Source organism: Bubalus bubalis, chromosome 3, assembly GCF_019923935.1.
Source record: "Bubalus bubalis isolate 160015118507 breed Murrah chromosome 3, NDDB_SH_1, whole genome shotgun sequence".
Lineage (NCBI taxonomy): Eukaryota > Metazoa > Chordata > Mammalia > Artiodactyla > Bovidae > Bubalus > Bubalus bubalis.
Genome location: NC_059159.1, coordinates 32,500,348 through 32,516,435, shown reverse-complemented (window position 1 = coordinate 32,516,435; position 16,088 = coordinate 32,500,348). Strand labels below are relative to the sequence as shown.

The 16,088-nt window shown below is 47.6% G+C and overlaps 1 protein-coding gene across 9 annotated transcripts in view; it reads left to right on the top strand.

Moving 5' to 3' along the window:
* Positions 1-16,088, top strand: part of DNAH9 (dynein axonemal heavy chain 9) — a 284,870-nt gene that overhangs the window by 249,644 nt on the left and 19,138 nt on the right. For 8 of the 9 annotated variants that reach the window (XM_045164838.1, XM_045164842.1, XM_045164840.1 and 5 more), the window contains 3 exons: positions 9,752-9,879; positions 12,683-12,910; positions 14,834-15,025. In XM_045164838.1, the coding sequence (XP_045020773.1) occupies positions 9,752-9,879; positions 12,683-12,910; positions 14,834-15,025 (548 nt within the window). The other variant, XM_045164843.1, reaches the window with a different exon arrangement.

Here is a 16,088-nt window from a genome sequence, read left to right as displayed (position 1 = left end):
TTGTCACCACCTCCAGGAAGCCCTACTGGACTTCCAGGGTGCTTGGTATCCTCCCCCGCCCATGTACTCTTAGAACACCCTTCTATCTGTATGTCACACTGTAATCGTCTAATGACTATGGTGTCTTTATGTGAGAATGAGAGCTCCCTGGGGATAAATGTCCTTTTCAGCATAGTATTCAAGTTCCTAGTTCTTCTCATATGATAGATACTCAGTAAGTAAATGAAAGGGTGAGCAAATAAATGACTAATCAAAACAATAAAACTAACAAAATTGCAGCATGTTGCAAAGTTAAATCGAGACTTGATGGGTTTTTATAGAGTCCAGTCTTTATAGGTAAGAATACAGACCGAGTACTACGCCTCCACAAGCAACCTGTTATTCCATATGTAATGAAAGGAACAGGCTTTCCTGGTGGCTCAGCGGTAAAGAATCCACCTACCAATGTAGGAGACATGGGTTCAATCCCTGGGTCAGGAAGATTCCCTGGAGAAGGAAATGGCAGCCCACTCCAGTATTCTTGCCTGGGAAATCCCATGGACAGAAGAACCTGGAGGGCTGCAGTCCATGGAGTCGCAAGAAGAGTATGACGTGACGTAGGAGACTAAACAACAGCAACAATGAGAGGAATATGTACCATATACCTGGTGTTTGGCTCCGAAGAGTAGATACCTGTTTAAGGGAGAGAATCATCTTACTCACTAACTTAATGTATGCTTTTGTGATCTCCCAGAAGTTCAAGTAACATATTTTTTAAATACTGATAACAAAGAACTTGGAAAAGTGACAGTTCTCAGTCCAGCCCTCCCCACACCCAGTGTCCTTTCCCAGACCTTGGGCTTTTGCCTGTTTCTGAACTTACTCCTTCTGATAATTTCTTCTCTATTTCCTATTAGTGATTTACATCACTCCTTCTGAATTTATCAAGTTTCAGTATCTACTTATCCTGTGATATGAAAAATAAGAACTTAGCTCCCATTACTGACAATCAGTTGGCTTCATCCTAATTTTGCTAGCATAAGTCATCAGGAAAAAATCATGGGAAGTAAAATTTCTGAATCTTTGGGTGACTAAAAAGACTTCATTTTGGCCCACATACTCATTTGATGAGTTCTGCTAGGTCCAAGATGATTTTTGACTCAGAATGTGTCCACAATGCTCGATTGTCCTCTAGAACTCAGTTTTATTCCTATGAGACCATATGCTAGTAAGGTGTTATTCTTCCCTTGTTTCTTTTTTCTAAGTATTTAATTTTTGGCCACATGGCATATGGGATCTTAGTTCCCTGACCAGGGATTGAACGCACGTCTCCTGCATTGGAAGCTTGGCGTCTTAGCCACTGGACCACAGGGAAGTCCCCTGCCCTTGTTTCTTTGTTGGTGACCTGTTTTTATTCCCTGGAAATTTTCAAGTCCTCTCTCTACCTTGTGTTGTGACATGTCATGAGCTGAGTGAGGTGCAGGCCTTTTTCACTCACCTGCTCAGCACTCAGCCTGCTTTTTTCATGTGGGAGAGCCATACTTCTCTTTCTCTCTGGAAATCATGCTCTGTCATTTTTTGTAACCGTCACCACGATTCACCAAGTTGCTCGTGTTAGAAACCTGAGAATCGGTCACCCTGGTCACCTTCTCCCACCCATGACACTTGGTCCTACTGATTCTACCTCCTGAATGTGTTTCAGATGGCTCTAATTGTTTCATTGTGCCTCCCTCCTCTGAGTCACCAAACTATCTCCTGGACTATCCCAAGAGCCTGTTAACATCCCTTTTCTCCTCCACCTGCATTCTTTTGCCACTCACAGCCAAACTCATCTTGCTAAATCTCAGATTGGATTATAATGCACTTCTACTAAAATCTCTCTAGTGGCTCCCCACTGTTCTAAAGGTAAGATCCAATACCACTGACATGGTCTCTGTGACCTGCAAGCCCCAGTCTTTCTGTCCAGCCTTGGATCTTTTGTTGTTGTTTAATTGCTCAGTCATGTCCAACTCTTCTTTTGACCCATGGACTGTAGCCCACCAGGCACCTCTGTCCATGGGATTTCCCAGGCAAGAATACTGAAGTGGATTGCCATTTCCTTCTCCAGGGCATCTTCCCAACCCATGGATTGAACGCACATCTCCTGCATTGGCAGGTGGATTCTTTACCACTGAGCCACCAGGGAAGCCCTCAGCCTCAGATCTTAACTTTCCCAAAACGCACACTAATGCTCCAGCCACATGGCTCTCTTAGGGCCATCACCTCATGACCTCTCCCGGCCCAGGGCATTTTCACGATCCATCCCTTTTATCTGAAATAATTCTCCCCAGTTCTTTGGTCCAGTGCCTGTCCGTCCTTCATGGATCATCTTCTCCTGAACTTCTCCCTGCAAGACCATCTGGGTCTCCCTTACACATGTATTTGCTTCAGAGTGTTTAATACAGTTCTTTTAAATGTGTATTATTTATTTATTTGGCTGTGCTGGGCCTTTGTTGTGGCATGTGGGCCCTGCATTGCTGTGTGCGGGCTTTCTCAAGTGGCAGCGAGCAGGGGCTACTCCCTAGTTGTGGCCTGTGGACTTCTCGCTGCAGTGGCTTCTCTTCTTGCAGAGCACAGGCTCTAGGGTGCACAGGCTTAGTTGCCCTGCATGGAGGCTCTTAGTTCCTGGACCAGGGATCGAACCCAAGTCACCTGCATTGGCAGGTGGATTCTTAACCACTGGACCACCAAGGAAATCCCGATACAATTCTAATTAAACCTTTCTTTTATCATTTTAACTTACATTTGCCTACCTACTTTTCACTAAGACCCTGGAGATAAAGGACCATATCATCTTGCTTAGGATTTTATCTGTGCCTTAAAGTCTAAGTAGCACAGAGCAGGGCTCAGTAAATATCAGTCGAATGAATTAGCAAACGAATGAACGCACATAAAAGAGCTGTTGTCATTGCTGAGTTGTCCCTGACTTTCAGGGGTTTTTTGGATAGAGTTCTGTATTCTTCTGTCCCGTGGGGGTTTTATTCCTTTCATATTAACAAATGGAGCCTCCTCATTTTTAGTCAATGTTTTCCTTTCTGGAAGCTTTCATATACCCTGTTTCTGAGCAATTTCCTCCTGTTCTTTGCCAAGTGACCTCCAACTATTTCATCATATAGATTGAAGCTTTCTGTCATTCCAGGCAAGCTGACCCGTCCCTGAACCATATTGGTTATTTGTCTCTGAATATATCATCTCAACCCTGCCCTTGGTTTAATCTTAACGCACATTTCCTTAGCAGAGGCAATATTGCTGCTCATCAGCTAGCAATTACCTACGCACCTGTGCCACTTTCTGGATGGCTTGACTTGTTTTCTTATGCACCCATTTAGAACATACACTCTGGGTTCATCATGCACTCCCCATCTTGGGTCTAATCATTTTGTCTGATGGACTCCTGTTCTCAGGTTTGGAATCCACATGACTGACTCAAATACTTTCCCCTGTGTCTGCCAGGCCCCTGCTTATAAAGGAAACTCACCATTTGCAGTTGGGCAGAATCTGTGCATCATACCATCCACTGCTTTACTCCACGTAGCCTCTTAGAAAGCCTGGGATCCTTCCCTGCCTTTGAGTGTGTGATCCATGCTCTTAACTCCTCCATGTCTCTATCCCTTTGTTTCATCGTGGCAGTTATTATTTATTTATTTGGCTGTGGTGGGTCTTCATGGCTTTTCTCTAGTTGTGACAAGCAGGGGCTACTCTCTAGCTGGGCTTCTTATTGCGGAGGCTTCTCTTATTGCAGAACGTGGGCTCTAGGGGGTGTGGGCTTCAGTAGTTGCGGCTCCCAGGCTCTAGAGCACAGCGCTCGTAGTTGTGACGCATGGGCTTAGCTGGCCCTGCAGCATGTGAGAGCTTTCCAGATTAGGGATCGAACCCACGTCTCCTGTATTGGCAGGTAGATTCTTTCTTTACCACTGAGCCACCAGGGAAGCCCCATGGCAGTTCTTAATATTGGGCTAGGCTTTAACACCCTGAAAGTCAGATGAGAGATTTTATTTCCCCCACCCTCACTCCAGCTCTTCTCCCAAAATGCATGAACCCACAGGCAAACAAAATTCTCTGTATGATCTTGGGAGTTCTCTAAGCTTCCAAAGCTCATCTGTTGACACTCGATTAAGAATGTGTGCTTTTCTGAGAATCTGAAAAATAAAAGATATATGTACACCTGAAACTGACACAACATTGTAAACCAACTATGCTCCAATATAAAATACAAATGTTTAATTAAATAAATTAAAAACAAAGAATCTGTGCTTTTCTGACACTTGTGTCTCCTCCAGGATTTTCCACCCTCAATAGAGGAGGAGGAGAAAGAGGAAATTCCATCCACTTTCTTTGGCCTCTGTTTTAACACGAACCTGCCACCACTCACTCACACCGCATTCCTTCTTGCCTTCACAGATCAGTCCTTTAACACTCATTTACTTTTACCCTCCTCTCTCTCTTTTCTCATCATGTCTCTTCATTCTATCTATTTTGGCCACACCGTGCACGGTGCAAGATCTTGGTTCCCTGACTGGGGGTGGAACCCAAGCCCCCTGCAGTGGGAGCACGAGGTCTTAACCACTGGCCTGCCAGGGAAGTCCCTCCTCTCTCTTCTCATCACCTTCTTCCTGAACGAGCCACACTTGCTTATTGGCACCATTGGTTTTGCTTCTGGGTCATCTAAAAGCAATCACCCATTGTTTCCCATCACCCCTATTACGTTCCTCCTAGGGTTGCAGTGAGGATGAACACGAAATCTCAGGTGTGAAAAGGCTTTGAAGCACTAAGACTACATGAGCATCATACGGCACTCTGATGACAACGATGATGCTCCTGCTCTTTGAGGCAGCTCAATTTGCTTTTCCTTTTCACCCTTTCCTCGCGTTCTTTCACAGCACAGCGTCCGCCCGGGCCTCCCCTTTCCACCCTCACAAGGCATCGTCTCTGGTCCTTCTTTCACTTGACTCGTACATGATGTTGCCTGGTCTCCGTCCTCCTTTGTCCAGTTATCTGGCGCTGACACAATGAATCCTGACGTCTCCATTTATCTACCACCTTGGTCTTCCACTGCCTCCTCTTTCTCTTTCCAATGTGCTGGTCAGAACAACGGGCTCATTTAGATTTTTGTCAGCCTGCTACTAGGGGTGTTCAAAGAAATGGTTTTCAATTCAGTGTCTTTGCAGCTAGATTATCAACACTTTGATTACAGTCTCTTTTTCACTGCTCCCGACGCCATTCTCTTTTCTTAAGCACCAGTTGAAGTTGGCCAGGTTGGAGCCTGTCCAGTCTCTACAGAGCAGCTTCAGGATCAGCAGAGTGTTGTTTCTGTGTGGAAAGGCAGTCCTCTCTCTGTTCTTATACTAGGGGAGTGGGGGGCATCTCTTCCATTGGGGGGGCTATGGACAGGAATGGAACAGGGATGTGGGCAGTGTCAGATACAACGGCAGTAATAGAAGGTGTTCTACCAGATGGCAGATCTTGCAGTAGAGAGTGGAGCCAAGTGCTGAGCATAAGAAGTGGGGGGCTCCATTAGGAAGTTTATTTATTTATTTTTAGATTCTTAAAAAAAAAAAAAGCTTTCTTTTTTTTACATGTATTTATTTATTTACTTTGCCACACAAAGCAACATGCGGGATCTTAATTCCCCAACCAGGGATTGAACCCTCAGCTGCTACAGTGGAAGCGTGGAGTCTTAACCACTGGACTGCCAGGGAAGTCCCCCTTCACCACCCTTAAGAAGCTTAAAGGCAGAGGGGAGTGGGCAATGTAGCAACTTCTGGACATGTGGAAAGATTACCAAACAGTCTCCTGAGATTGCGAAGTGTCAACTTGCCGTGGCCCCAGTTCACCCGGTGTGTTACTTTTCTCTTGTATTAACGCTCAGGTTTGTGCAGGATTGCGTGTGTATGTGTTTAGTCTCTCAGTTCAGTTCAGTCGATTAGTCATGTCCAGCTCTTTGTGACCCCATGGACTGTAGCATGCCAGTCTTCCCTGACCATCACCAACTCCCGGAGCTTGCTCAAACTAATGTCCAACGAATTGGTGACACCATCCAACCATCTCATCCTCAGTCATCCCCTTCTCCTCCTGCCTTCAATCTTTCCCAGAATCAGGATCTTTTCTAAGAAATCAGTTCTTCACATCAGGTTGCCAAAATATTGGAGCTTCAGCTTCAGCATCAGTCCTTCCAGTGAGTATACAGGACTGATTTCCTTTAATATTGCCTGGTCTGATCTCCTTGCAGTCCAAGGGACTCTCAGGAGTCTTCTCCAACACCATAGTTCAAAAGCGTCAATTGCTCAGTCGTGTCCAACTCTATAAAGCCTCATGAACTGTAGCCGGCCAGGGTTACGGTTTCACAAAAGTTGGGTGATGCAGATGTAGAATGGACAAGAGTTGAGAGTCTTATAAGATCATGGCTCAAATGAAGGATTATTGGATCCATATTAAAAATAACAGGGAGGTAAAGAAGGTTAGGTTAAACAGAGGAGCCAACGCGCTGGGTGTTTTACTGATGTAGAATCATATGAGCAGGGAGCAGGGAGTAATAGATTAAACAGTCGGGGCCTCCCTGGTGGTCCACTGGTTAAGGATCTGCCTGTCAGTGCAGGGGACACAGGCTTGACCCCTAGTCTGGGTTTCCACGTGCTGAGGAGCAACTACTGAGCAACTATTAAGCAACTACCCTCGTGCCACAACTACTGAGCCCGCACGCCTAGATCCTGTGCTCTGCAACAAGAGAAGCCACCCCAGTGAGAAGCCAGAACACCACCACAAAGACCCAGCACAGCTAAAAGCAAACAAATAAATAAATATTTTAAAATAATATTTTAGACAATTTTTTAAAACAATTTTTAGACAAAATTTTTAAAACAATCTGAAAAAAAAATCTGAAGAGCAGGACATTATCATTGTGAATAAGTATGAAAGAATAATATATGAGACACAGGCTCATTCCTAGTGATAAAGTCCTTGGTGCAGCCTCTGAAAGTGGGTAGCAGAAATGGAATGAACTTCTTTGAAGATGAGGAAACGTGAGGCTGGGTGTCGACCGAGTCATCCACAGCGACAGCAAAGTTCACCAAGTTAATGATGAAGCAGGAAAAGGTGGAAGATTTTAAACCAAGTCCCAAAGCCTTAATAAAAGTGACTCTCTCTGGGAAGTTGATAGAAGGCAGAAAACATACAAGTTAGTAGGTAATATAACCGATGCATGTGCTTTAGAAGAGAAAGGGTTTTTCTACAAGAGTGGAGAAAAAAATAGTCTGCAAGTTCTAAGAGAAGGCTAGAAAAATGTTCACCTTCCTTCCAGCCCTGGGGCTGTGCGGAGCAAGGGACAGGGACACAGAAGTTGTCACGTCCTCAAAGAGACTGGCGTTTGAGGAAACACAGCTGCCAGGATGGTCAAGGAGGTTTTCAGTGGGACTCGGCTCGTGGTGACCCCACCATAAGGAGCACTGGAAGGAAGATCAGAAAGGGAAAGATGAGCTAAAGGTGAGGGGTGGGGAGGGGAGGGCTGGAAGTCATAGCACACAGTATTCAAAGTAATCTAAACCTAAGCCCTTTTTACCCCTTATCCTTTGTGAATAAAGAAACGAAATAGGCTCTTTTGTGAGCAGAAATGTCACTGAGACTATCTAACAGTCCAGCACCCTTATCCTAGTATTTTCTTTGGAATCCACTGTTTATATTCCCAGCTCTAAAGCTGACATCAAATCCATTGCCAGCTAAGATTTGTAGAGTTTAATAAGGGTTTTCTTGGGTTCATCTCTGCTGAATCTGTAATAACCATTCCTCAGTACAAAAAGTCATCATATGGCTTTGTCCTATACGGTTTAATAAAACTCCATATTTTTTTTTAGTGCTTTAAAGACACTTCCGATATTGACAGTGTTCTTTAAAATTTCTTGCAGAAATATCAAATTGCATCTTCAGTTTTAGTTCCCCTGAGACTAAATTTAAGTACAGACTTTTATTCTTTTTCTTTTTAAAATTTCTCCTCTTCTCTCTCATGTTCCTTACCTTCTGAGAAAAATTGCCCAACAACTCCTTCATGGTATTGCACACTTTTGTGATCCTTTGTCTAAAGAAAACTGTGTACTTTCTCTAAACTTTATTGGATTGGTGAATAGCTAGTATTCAGTCAGAATTGGTGTTCTTTAGTAAGGTTATTTCTTTGTGTGAAGTCTTTCTCAGGTTTGCAGAGCAACTCTTTTTCATTGATCTTCATTTTTTTAATTGTGATATAATTGACATAGAATATTGTGTAAGCTTCAGATGTACACCATGTTTTGCAACATGTATTGCGACATGATTATCACCACAGCATTAGCTAACACCTCTGTCACATTACATAATTATTATTTATTTTTCCATTGCTTTTTTTAAAATCAGAGGATAATTGCTTTACAACGTTGTGTTGGTTTCTGCCGTACAACAGTGAGAATCAGCCATAAGAATACATGTATCTCCTCCCTCCTGAGCCTCCCTCACACTCCCCCATCCCACCTCTCCAGGTCATCATAGCATTGACATATATATACTACCATGTACAAAATAGATAGCTAGTGGGGAGTTGCTGTATAGCACAGGGAGCTCAGGTGCAGAGCAACTCTTGAGCATTCGCCTTGCTCCAGTGACACGGCTGTGACATGTGTGCTCATGTGGCTGTTCCCTGAGTCCAGTCCTAACACCGAGATGCACAACATTCACACCCACACAGCCAGGCCCTTCCTTGGCATGCCTCTCTTCACTCTAATTCACGCAAGATGACGACAGTAAATGTTCTATGTGGTGGGAATAACAAGGAGGAGATTCCTGTGGAGTAAAGTACAGGAAGCTAAAACCACCTGAGTCCTGCCCCTTGGGGCCACACCTCCCAGTAGGTGTCCAGGGAAAATACGTATTATTATTAATATATATCAGGGGATCAGGCAAGCTAGACCCAGCCATACCCACACACTTGCAACTCTTTGAGCCTTTTCACTCTAGGATGGTGGCCCAATGCCTGGTCTTGGAGTGGAGGCTGCACAAAATGGAGGGGCATGTCTGTCCACTCTTGGGGGTGTTAACTGAAAAAAAATAGTACAACGTGAGAGTTGTGAGTTGAGTTTCAATTGGGGCACAGTGAGGCCTAGAGCCTGGGACACAGCCTCGCAGAGAGCTCTGAGGAGCTGCTCCAAAGAGGTGAGGGAAGGAGGTCGGTGTCTTATATGGTTTTAGTGAAGGCAGTACGTGCAGCCGAGCACACGGTTGGCCGAGGATGGATGCTGGTCACGAGGAGTGATGTCTCCGTTAATGATTTCAGTGCTTTTCCAGATATGAGGAGATTCAAGAATTTGGGCTCATAAAATCTCCTGAAAATATCTAATTATGTGAACGTCTGTTCTGCCAGTTTTTCCCAGAGCACAGAGCATACCATTCCTGATCTCCATCCTGAACTCCTTTCAGGGAGTTTGGAAGGTCAGGAGCTCCAGTGGCCTTGTAGAAGCAGATGGCAACTGCCAATATTTAGTTGGCAGGGATTCAGTGAAGAGCACGGGGAGAGGTTGATTTGTCTCGACAAGCGTGCTGCTTTTTATTTGGGAACAAAAAGTTGGAAGATGTAGCAACCCCACCCTGGGAAGGAAAAGGGCCTGTGCATGAGGTTGGGGTGTATGGCTCCTGGCCGCTGGCGATGGGGGTGCTGTGTGGGGGTGAACACTCAGTGACATGAGAGGTGCTAATGACCACTCCATGCTCCTTTCAGGCAAAAAACTCGGATATACCTTCAACAACCGGAACTTCCACAACGTGTCTTTGGGGCAAGGACAGGAGGTCGTGGCTGAGGCCGTGCTGGACCTGGCTGCCAAGAAAGGCCACTGGGTTATTTTGCAGGTACGCCCACTCTGCCCTGATGGGGCCCATTCTTGACCCATCCCTGTGTGGACCTCCAGGGCCACCTTTCCTTCCACACCCTCCTCCCCTGACTTCCTAATCTTCTCAGGATGCTGGCTTTCAGCTGGACCTTTCCAGCTGCTGATCTCTTCCCATGCCTTCCACAGAACTCTTTTCTGTTCTGCATTTCCTCTGGGTCATATGGTCCATGTTCTCCATCACATTCATGACTAGAATGCCACACGTGCAACCAGAACTCAGCCTCTTCATTGAGAGCTCATGTTGGCATCTGGAGTCTGGAACACCTACTGTTGAGTTTCACTAAACACAGGAAGTAAAGGCTGCCCTTCTTCTGTCATGGCCTGTCTTCATTCCTGTTCATGCAACTTGCATGGATGCTGGGGCTGTGGCAGAGCGAGCGGCGGACCCTCTCTCCTCCCGTAGCACCCTGCAGCCACCTCTATGAGCGCATCCACGGCTCTGTAGGAACAATCCACCATATGCCTGTGTCCTCCACTGCATTTTTTTAGGGAAAGAGACATCCCCATTTACCTTTGGCACCCAGCACACTACTTCCCTCAGATGCTGGCTCAGATGGTAAAGAATCTGCTTGCAATGCAGGAGACCCAAGTTCAGTCCCTGGGTCGGGAAGATCCCCTGGACGAGGGCATGGTAACCCACTCCAGTATTCTTGCCTGGAGACTTCCATGGACACAGGAGCCTGGTGGGCTACAGTCCACGGGGTGGCAAAGAGTCAGACACAACTGAGAGACTAACACTTTCCCTCCTTTCACACTACCATGAACACAGTAGACACTCAACCAGAACCTGTTGGGTAAAAGAATCAGTGAAGAAAGCAACCGAGGAAAGAATCAAATGGAAAAGCCAGTCCCTCCCCTCCCATCTGACTTTGATTACCCAGAACTTCCTCTCTCCTGATGACTCAGTGAACACTTCATGCTGTTGGGTCCTCATTATCCCACTGTTTGTTTGAGGCTAGCAGCAGAAGGATCTGTTGTTCCCTAGGACTCCTTTTGCAGAAACAGGGGGACCTTAAGGAGGAAAGAGAATGACAGCAGGGTCCTTGCCTCCTCCCACTGGATCAGCTCAGTGATGGGAGGTGTGACCTCCCCAGTTATCTCAGGCTCATCTGTCAAAGCGACCCCGTTCTGGCCACTGGGTTTTCCCTGATGGCTTAGATGGTAAAGAATCCATCTTTACCTGCAATGCAGGAGACCCAGGTTTGATCCCTGGGTCAGGGAGACTCCCTGGAGGAGGGCATGGCAACCCACCCAGTATTCTTGCCTGGAGAATCCCCACGGACAGAGAAGCCTGGCAGGCTACAGTCCATGGGGTCACAAAGAGTCGGACACAACTGAGCGACTAACTTTTTCACTTCACCCTGGGCACTGACACCTCCAGGAACCCAGCCCCCTCCAGAGACAATGAGCCACACCTATCTGCTACCCTGGACTGTCACATCTTGTCCCGATGTGGTTTCTGAGAGATCTCCAAGATCAAACTCAGAAGCTGGGATTCCTGATGCAACGGCAGAGTTTCTCACTGCGGAGTGGCGGTGCTGCCTGGCTCACGGAGCCCCGGCTCTCTAGTCAGCCACCAACCTCTCTGCTCCAGTAGAGTGATGACAATGGAATTCTTTCCTCTAACAAATTTTCATCTTAGCATCCACTCCTAACTCCCGCATAGCATTTCACAGTATACAAAGCCCTCTCAAATCCATTACCTTTGGTTATTTGCAGCAACCCTGGGAAATGAGTATGGCATATATTACCATTATTTCTCTTTTCATAGAAGAGAAAGTAGACCAGATGGCTGTGGCCTCAGCACTGTGTCCTGTGCTGACCTGTGTATTTAAGGTTCTGCAAGCAGGCTTCCTCAAATATTTATCAAGGAGCTTTTATCTGTCCATCATAATGAAACATATTGCAATGAAGCAAAGTGACTATCCTTGCTAGAGTGAAAAGTGCATGCTGCAAGGTGGTGCTAAGAAATTAATGTCGTTTCACATAGACAGACTGACAGATAGGAATCTCAGGGAGGAGGAGACAGGCTCAAAGACCGGAGGGGCTTGGGCATGGACGAGGAACCTTCCCTCTATGAGATCCGCAATGTCCCAGTGTGTTTTAGGAAGATAAGTTTGACAACAATTAGCAGAATGATTTGGAGAGGGAGGAGGAGGAAGGAGAGCTAGCTAGAAGTTTAAATGAATGCTTTTCAAGTCTGAACATGCAGACAAATCACTGGAAGATCTTATTAAAATGCACAAATTCAGTAAGTCTGAGTCAGCATTTCTAACTGGCTTCCAGGTAATGGTAACATCACTGGTCCACGGGCCCCACCTTTGAGTGTCAGAGGTTCAAAAAAATCCAGGTGTCAGCTGTGGGGATCTGAAGTTGGAGGGTAACCATGCATGAGGCACTTCAAGTGTGACCCCCAGACTGGGAGCAGCAGCATCACCTAAGGACTTGTTAGAAGAGTAAGCACTCAGGCCCCTCCATGGATCAGCCGCTCTGAGGTGGGGCCCAAGGACCTTTGTTTCAACAAGTCATCCAAACAAGGGGATTCCGAAGCCTCAAGGTCAAGCTTGAGATCCTTAGGACATGGAAGGATAGTTTGAATGGCAGGAAAAAGGGGTCCTCATTACTGAGAACCCCAAGAGTCTTGCTAGGATGTGATTTGTTTGAAGCAAAGGCCAGGTACTGCCCCCCACCCTGATCCTCCTTCCTGATCACCATTTAAGCAGAGGTTTGCATGGGGCGGGGGGCTCCTTCCTTCCCACCAGAACATCCACCTGGTGGCCAAGTGGCTCAGCGCCCTGGAGAAGAAGCTGGAGGAGCACAGTGAGAACAGCCACGCAGAGTTCAGGGTCTTCATGAGTGCGGAGCCCGCACCCTCCCCCGGGAGCCACATCATCCCCCAGGGCCTCCTGGAGAATGCCATCAAGATCACCAGCGAGCCACCTGCGGGCATGCACGCCAACCTGCACAAGGCCCTGGACAACTTCACTCAGGTAGGGCCCTGGAGGGAGGGGAGCAGGGCACCTTGCCTCGCAAAGAGCAGACCCCCCACCCCCACCCAGGGCAGGAGGAAAACACACTCTCTTGCAGGAGTCAGTGGCAGGGCATGCCCTGCTCGCCTGCCCTGAGGGTCCTGAGCAGAGACAGGGAAGGGGCGGCAGCTGCTTCAGTGGTATAGCTCCTCATTATTAAGATGATAAAACTATGCCTCAGTAGGTTTAGTATCATCTTGTCAGCCTCCCCAGGGGCCTTTGTCTTTGGACTTACTTCGTGCAAGCCCAATGTCCAGTCTTAGTTATCGAGCAGTTGGGAAGTATATCCCAAGAGATGCTGGCTTGTCCTGGTTCTGCTGCGGAAGAATACACAACAGTTGATGTTTGGGACTTTACCAGCCTCTGCAGTAGGTCATTCGAAGGAACAGGGACAGATTCAGGAGTCTCTTCATTGCTCACAAGAGTGTCAATTGCTCCGTTCTGCATTTGCAAATGCCCGGGAACAGTGGCCCGCTTAATACCCTCTAGAATTTACTGTGTTCCTCCAGAGCCTTATTTTCACTGTTTATGGGACAAATCGCAGAATTGGGGTCTTTTCATTCCCTCTTCCCTGACCGCTGTGCTGTTTGGAGATGATCATTTCATTCTGACTTTCATTTGAGCGAACCGGCTGTCAACTAGCTTCACAAGTGTGGCTTCTCGTCTTTGTGCCTAAAGGCATTTTTCAGCAGGACTTGATTTTCCACGTGTGTCAGAGGTAACAAAGGAAGCTCCTTACACGTCCGCAGAGAACAGCTCTGTCCAAAAAGCCATTATTATAATAAGTTCCTGTTTGCACGAGGCAGTGACTTTGTTTCCTGTACCATCTCTGACCTTTCACATCCATATCTTCATGGCAAGCGTGGTGCCCAATCAAGGAACCAGAGAGAGAAACTGTCACGGGTTCACTGGGGAAAAAATCAGACCTACCAGCAGCTTAATCTCTACGGTCTTCTCTGCTTCCACTTATTGCTGTAAGCAAAGTCTAAGGTCCACCTCCTAGAAGAAATGCCAGGACTGACTGAACCCAATCTAGTTGTGTGAGCTTTGTAAGTGCCTCTTGGGCTCTAGCTGCAGCATCTTGCTCCTTCCTAACAGAGGAGCTCACTCAGAGGACACATTTCCTTCCAAAGAATCCAGGGTTCGCGTCCTAACAGCTGTTCACAATGCAAGTTTCTCCCTCCCCACCATCATCCCCATGCCCATTAACATCTAAGAACAGTTCCACCGGCTTCCTCTGGACTCTCTCTTGCTTCTTTTCTTCCATCTTCCCATCTTTCATCCTCTCTTCATGAGTCAGACCATTTCCCCTGCCTTCTGCGCTGCAGCCAGGACCCCTCGGGGGTCTTGCTTCTGCAGCCACGTGTCCGTTAGGATGTAAAGGGCAGGGCACCCCTCTGTGTCTTGTGGCTCCAATTCCCACCGCCCTCTGCTTCGGCAGTTCCCCCAGCAGATGAGCCGTGGGGTCGTCAGTCACACAGGCAGTAATTACACCTACTGAGACTCCATGATGGTCGAGGAAGCATGACAGGAAGGAGGGGAGTCAGAGATGATGCTGTGGGTGTCCCCACCCATACCCCAGTGCCGAGTGCCGTCAACAGGACAAATGAAACACTTCTGTGGCCCCCTACCCTTTTCTCTGTTGGCTACACTTGGGAACGTCGTTAGCATGTCCGTGTGTACAAACTGCAACTGTAAACAAGCTCTGTTATGGGCGGAATCTAAACTAAAGCCCAGCCCCTTTCAAGGTCCTCTCAAACCTGACCCCATGCCTGTCTGCAGCGCAACCCACAGTCCTGCTGCCACCCGAGGCTCCGCACCCCCACGCCGCCTGCCCCGCGTCACAGCCGCTCTGCTCTGACACTGGGTGTCATCTCCTTCCAGGACACCCTGGAGATGTGTTCCCGGGAGATGGAGTTTAAAAGCATCCTCTTTGGGCTTTGTTACTTTCACGCTGTGGTGGCAGAAAGACGGAAGTTTGGGCCCCAGGGGTGGAATTGCTCCTACCCCTTCAACACCGGGGACCTCACCATCTCTGTGAATGTGCTCTACAACTTCCTGGAGGCCAACGCCAAGGTACGGCTCCAGCCAGCACAGGCGCAGGTCAGGAGGGCGCCTCTGAGAAAGATGATGGGGCATCAGCATGGGGAGATGGGGTGTGCTCAATGGGGCAGGTCTACAGCCCCCCAGGGGGCGTGAGGAAGTGCAGGTTTGCTGCAGCGTCAACCCCAAGAGCAGCGTGAGGCCGAGGAGGAAGTACCATGAAGGGAGAGGGGTGTGGTAAGAGTAGTGAGAAAGCTCAGGAAACCAAACTATTAACCGTGACTCACACTTGGTGTCAGTCAGTCCCATGGGAGTCTGTCCCAGCCCCCTTGTGTACTCCCAGCATTGCTGGGGGTGGTGATTGGCAGAAACAGACCCACCCTCATCTGCTACAAGCTCCCAATTTAATTCACCAAAGACGGAGACCTTCTTGTGGTGGTACACACAGCTCCTCACATAAGCACCGTCTTAAGCATGGTCTTGCTGAAGCTGAAGAAGCCAAATGCTTCCTTCTTCCTTCACCTTGCCTCCTTTGTCCCGCCCGATGGCTCCATTTTATGAGCCACTGACACCAATGATCCACGCTCTTCAGTTTAGGGGAGACCAAACAGCCTCTGCAAGGCCTCTCCCTCTTTCTCTGGGGACAGTGAATCAGGCCCAGAAGCAATGCTCTGGCTCTGGCTCCAGGGTCCTGGGAAGTCCACCACAGAACACACCATCCCTTCACCTGCCTTGAGGACCCAGGCTTCCAAGTGGCTTTCCTGCCTAACGCTAACATTCATGAACTTGTGTGCTGTATTTCACTCACTCTGAACTTTCCAAAGAGACGATTAATCGATAAGCTAATTAATGGCAGCGAATGAAAAAAGTACCCACGTCTTTGCTCTCCTCTACTTGACCTTCGCAGGTTTAAAGGACCCGTAGGTAGAGCCTGACTTCACTGCCACAGTTAATGACGGTGAACGAGGGCAGGCGTGTGTGCAACAGTGCCCGTGTCTTACCTCTTCTCACCCTTTGATCTAACTCTTCCCTCGTTTAATGAGCTCCCAGAGGTGCTCGCTCCCAGAGGTGCCCGACCTTGCTGGGTACCAGGGAA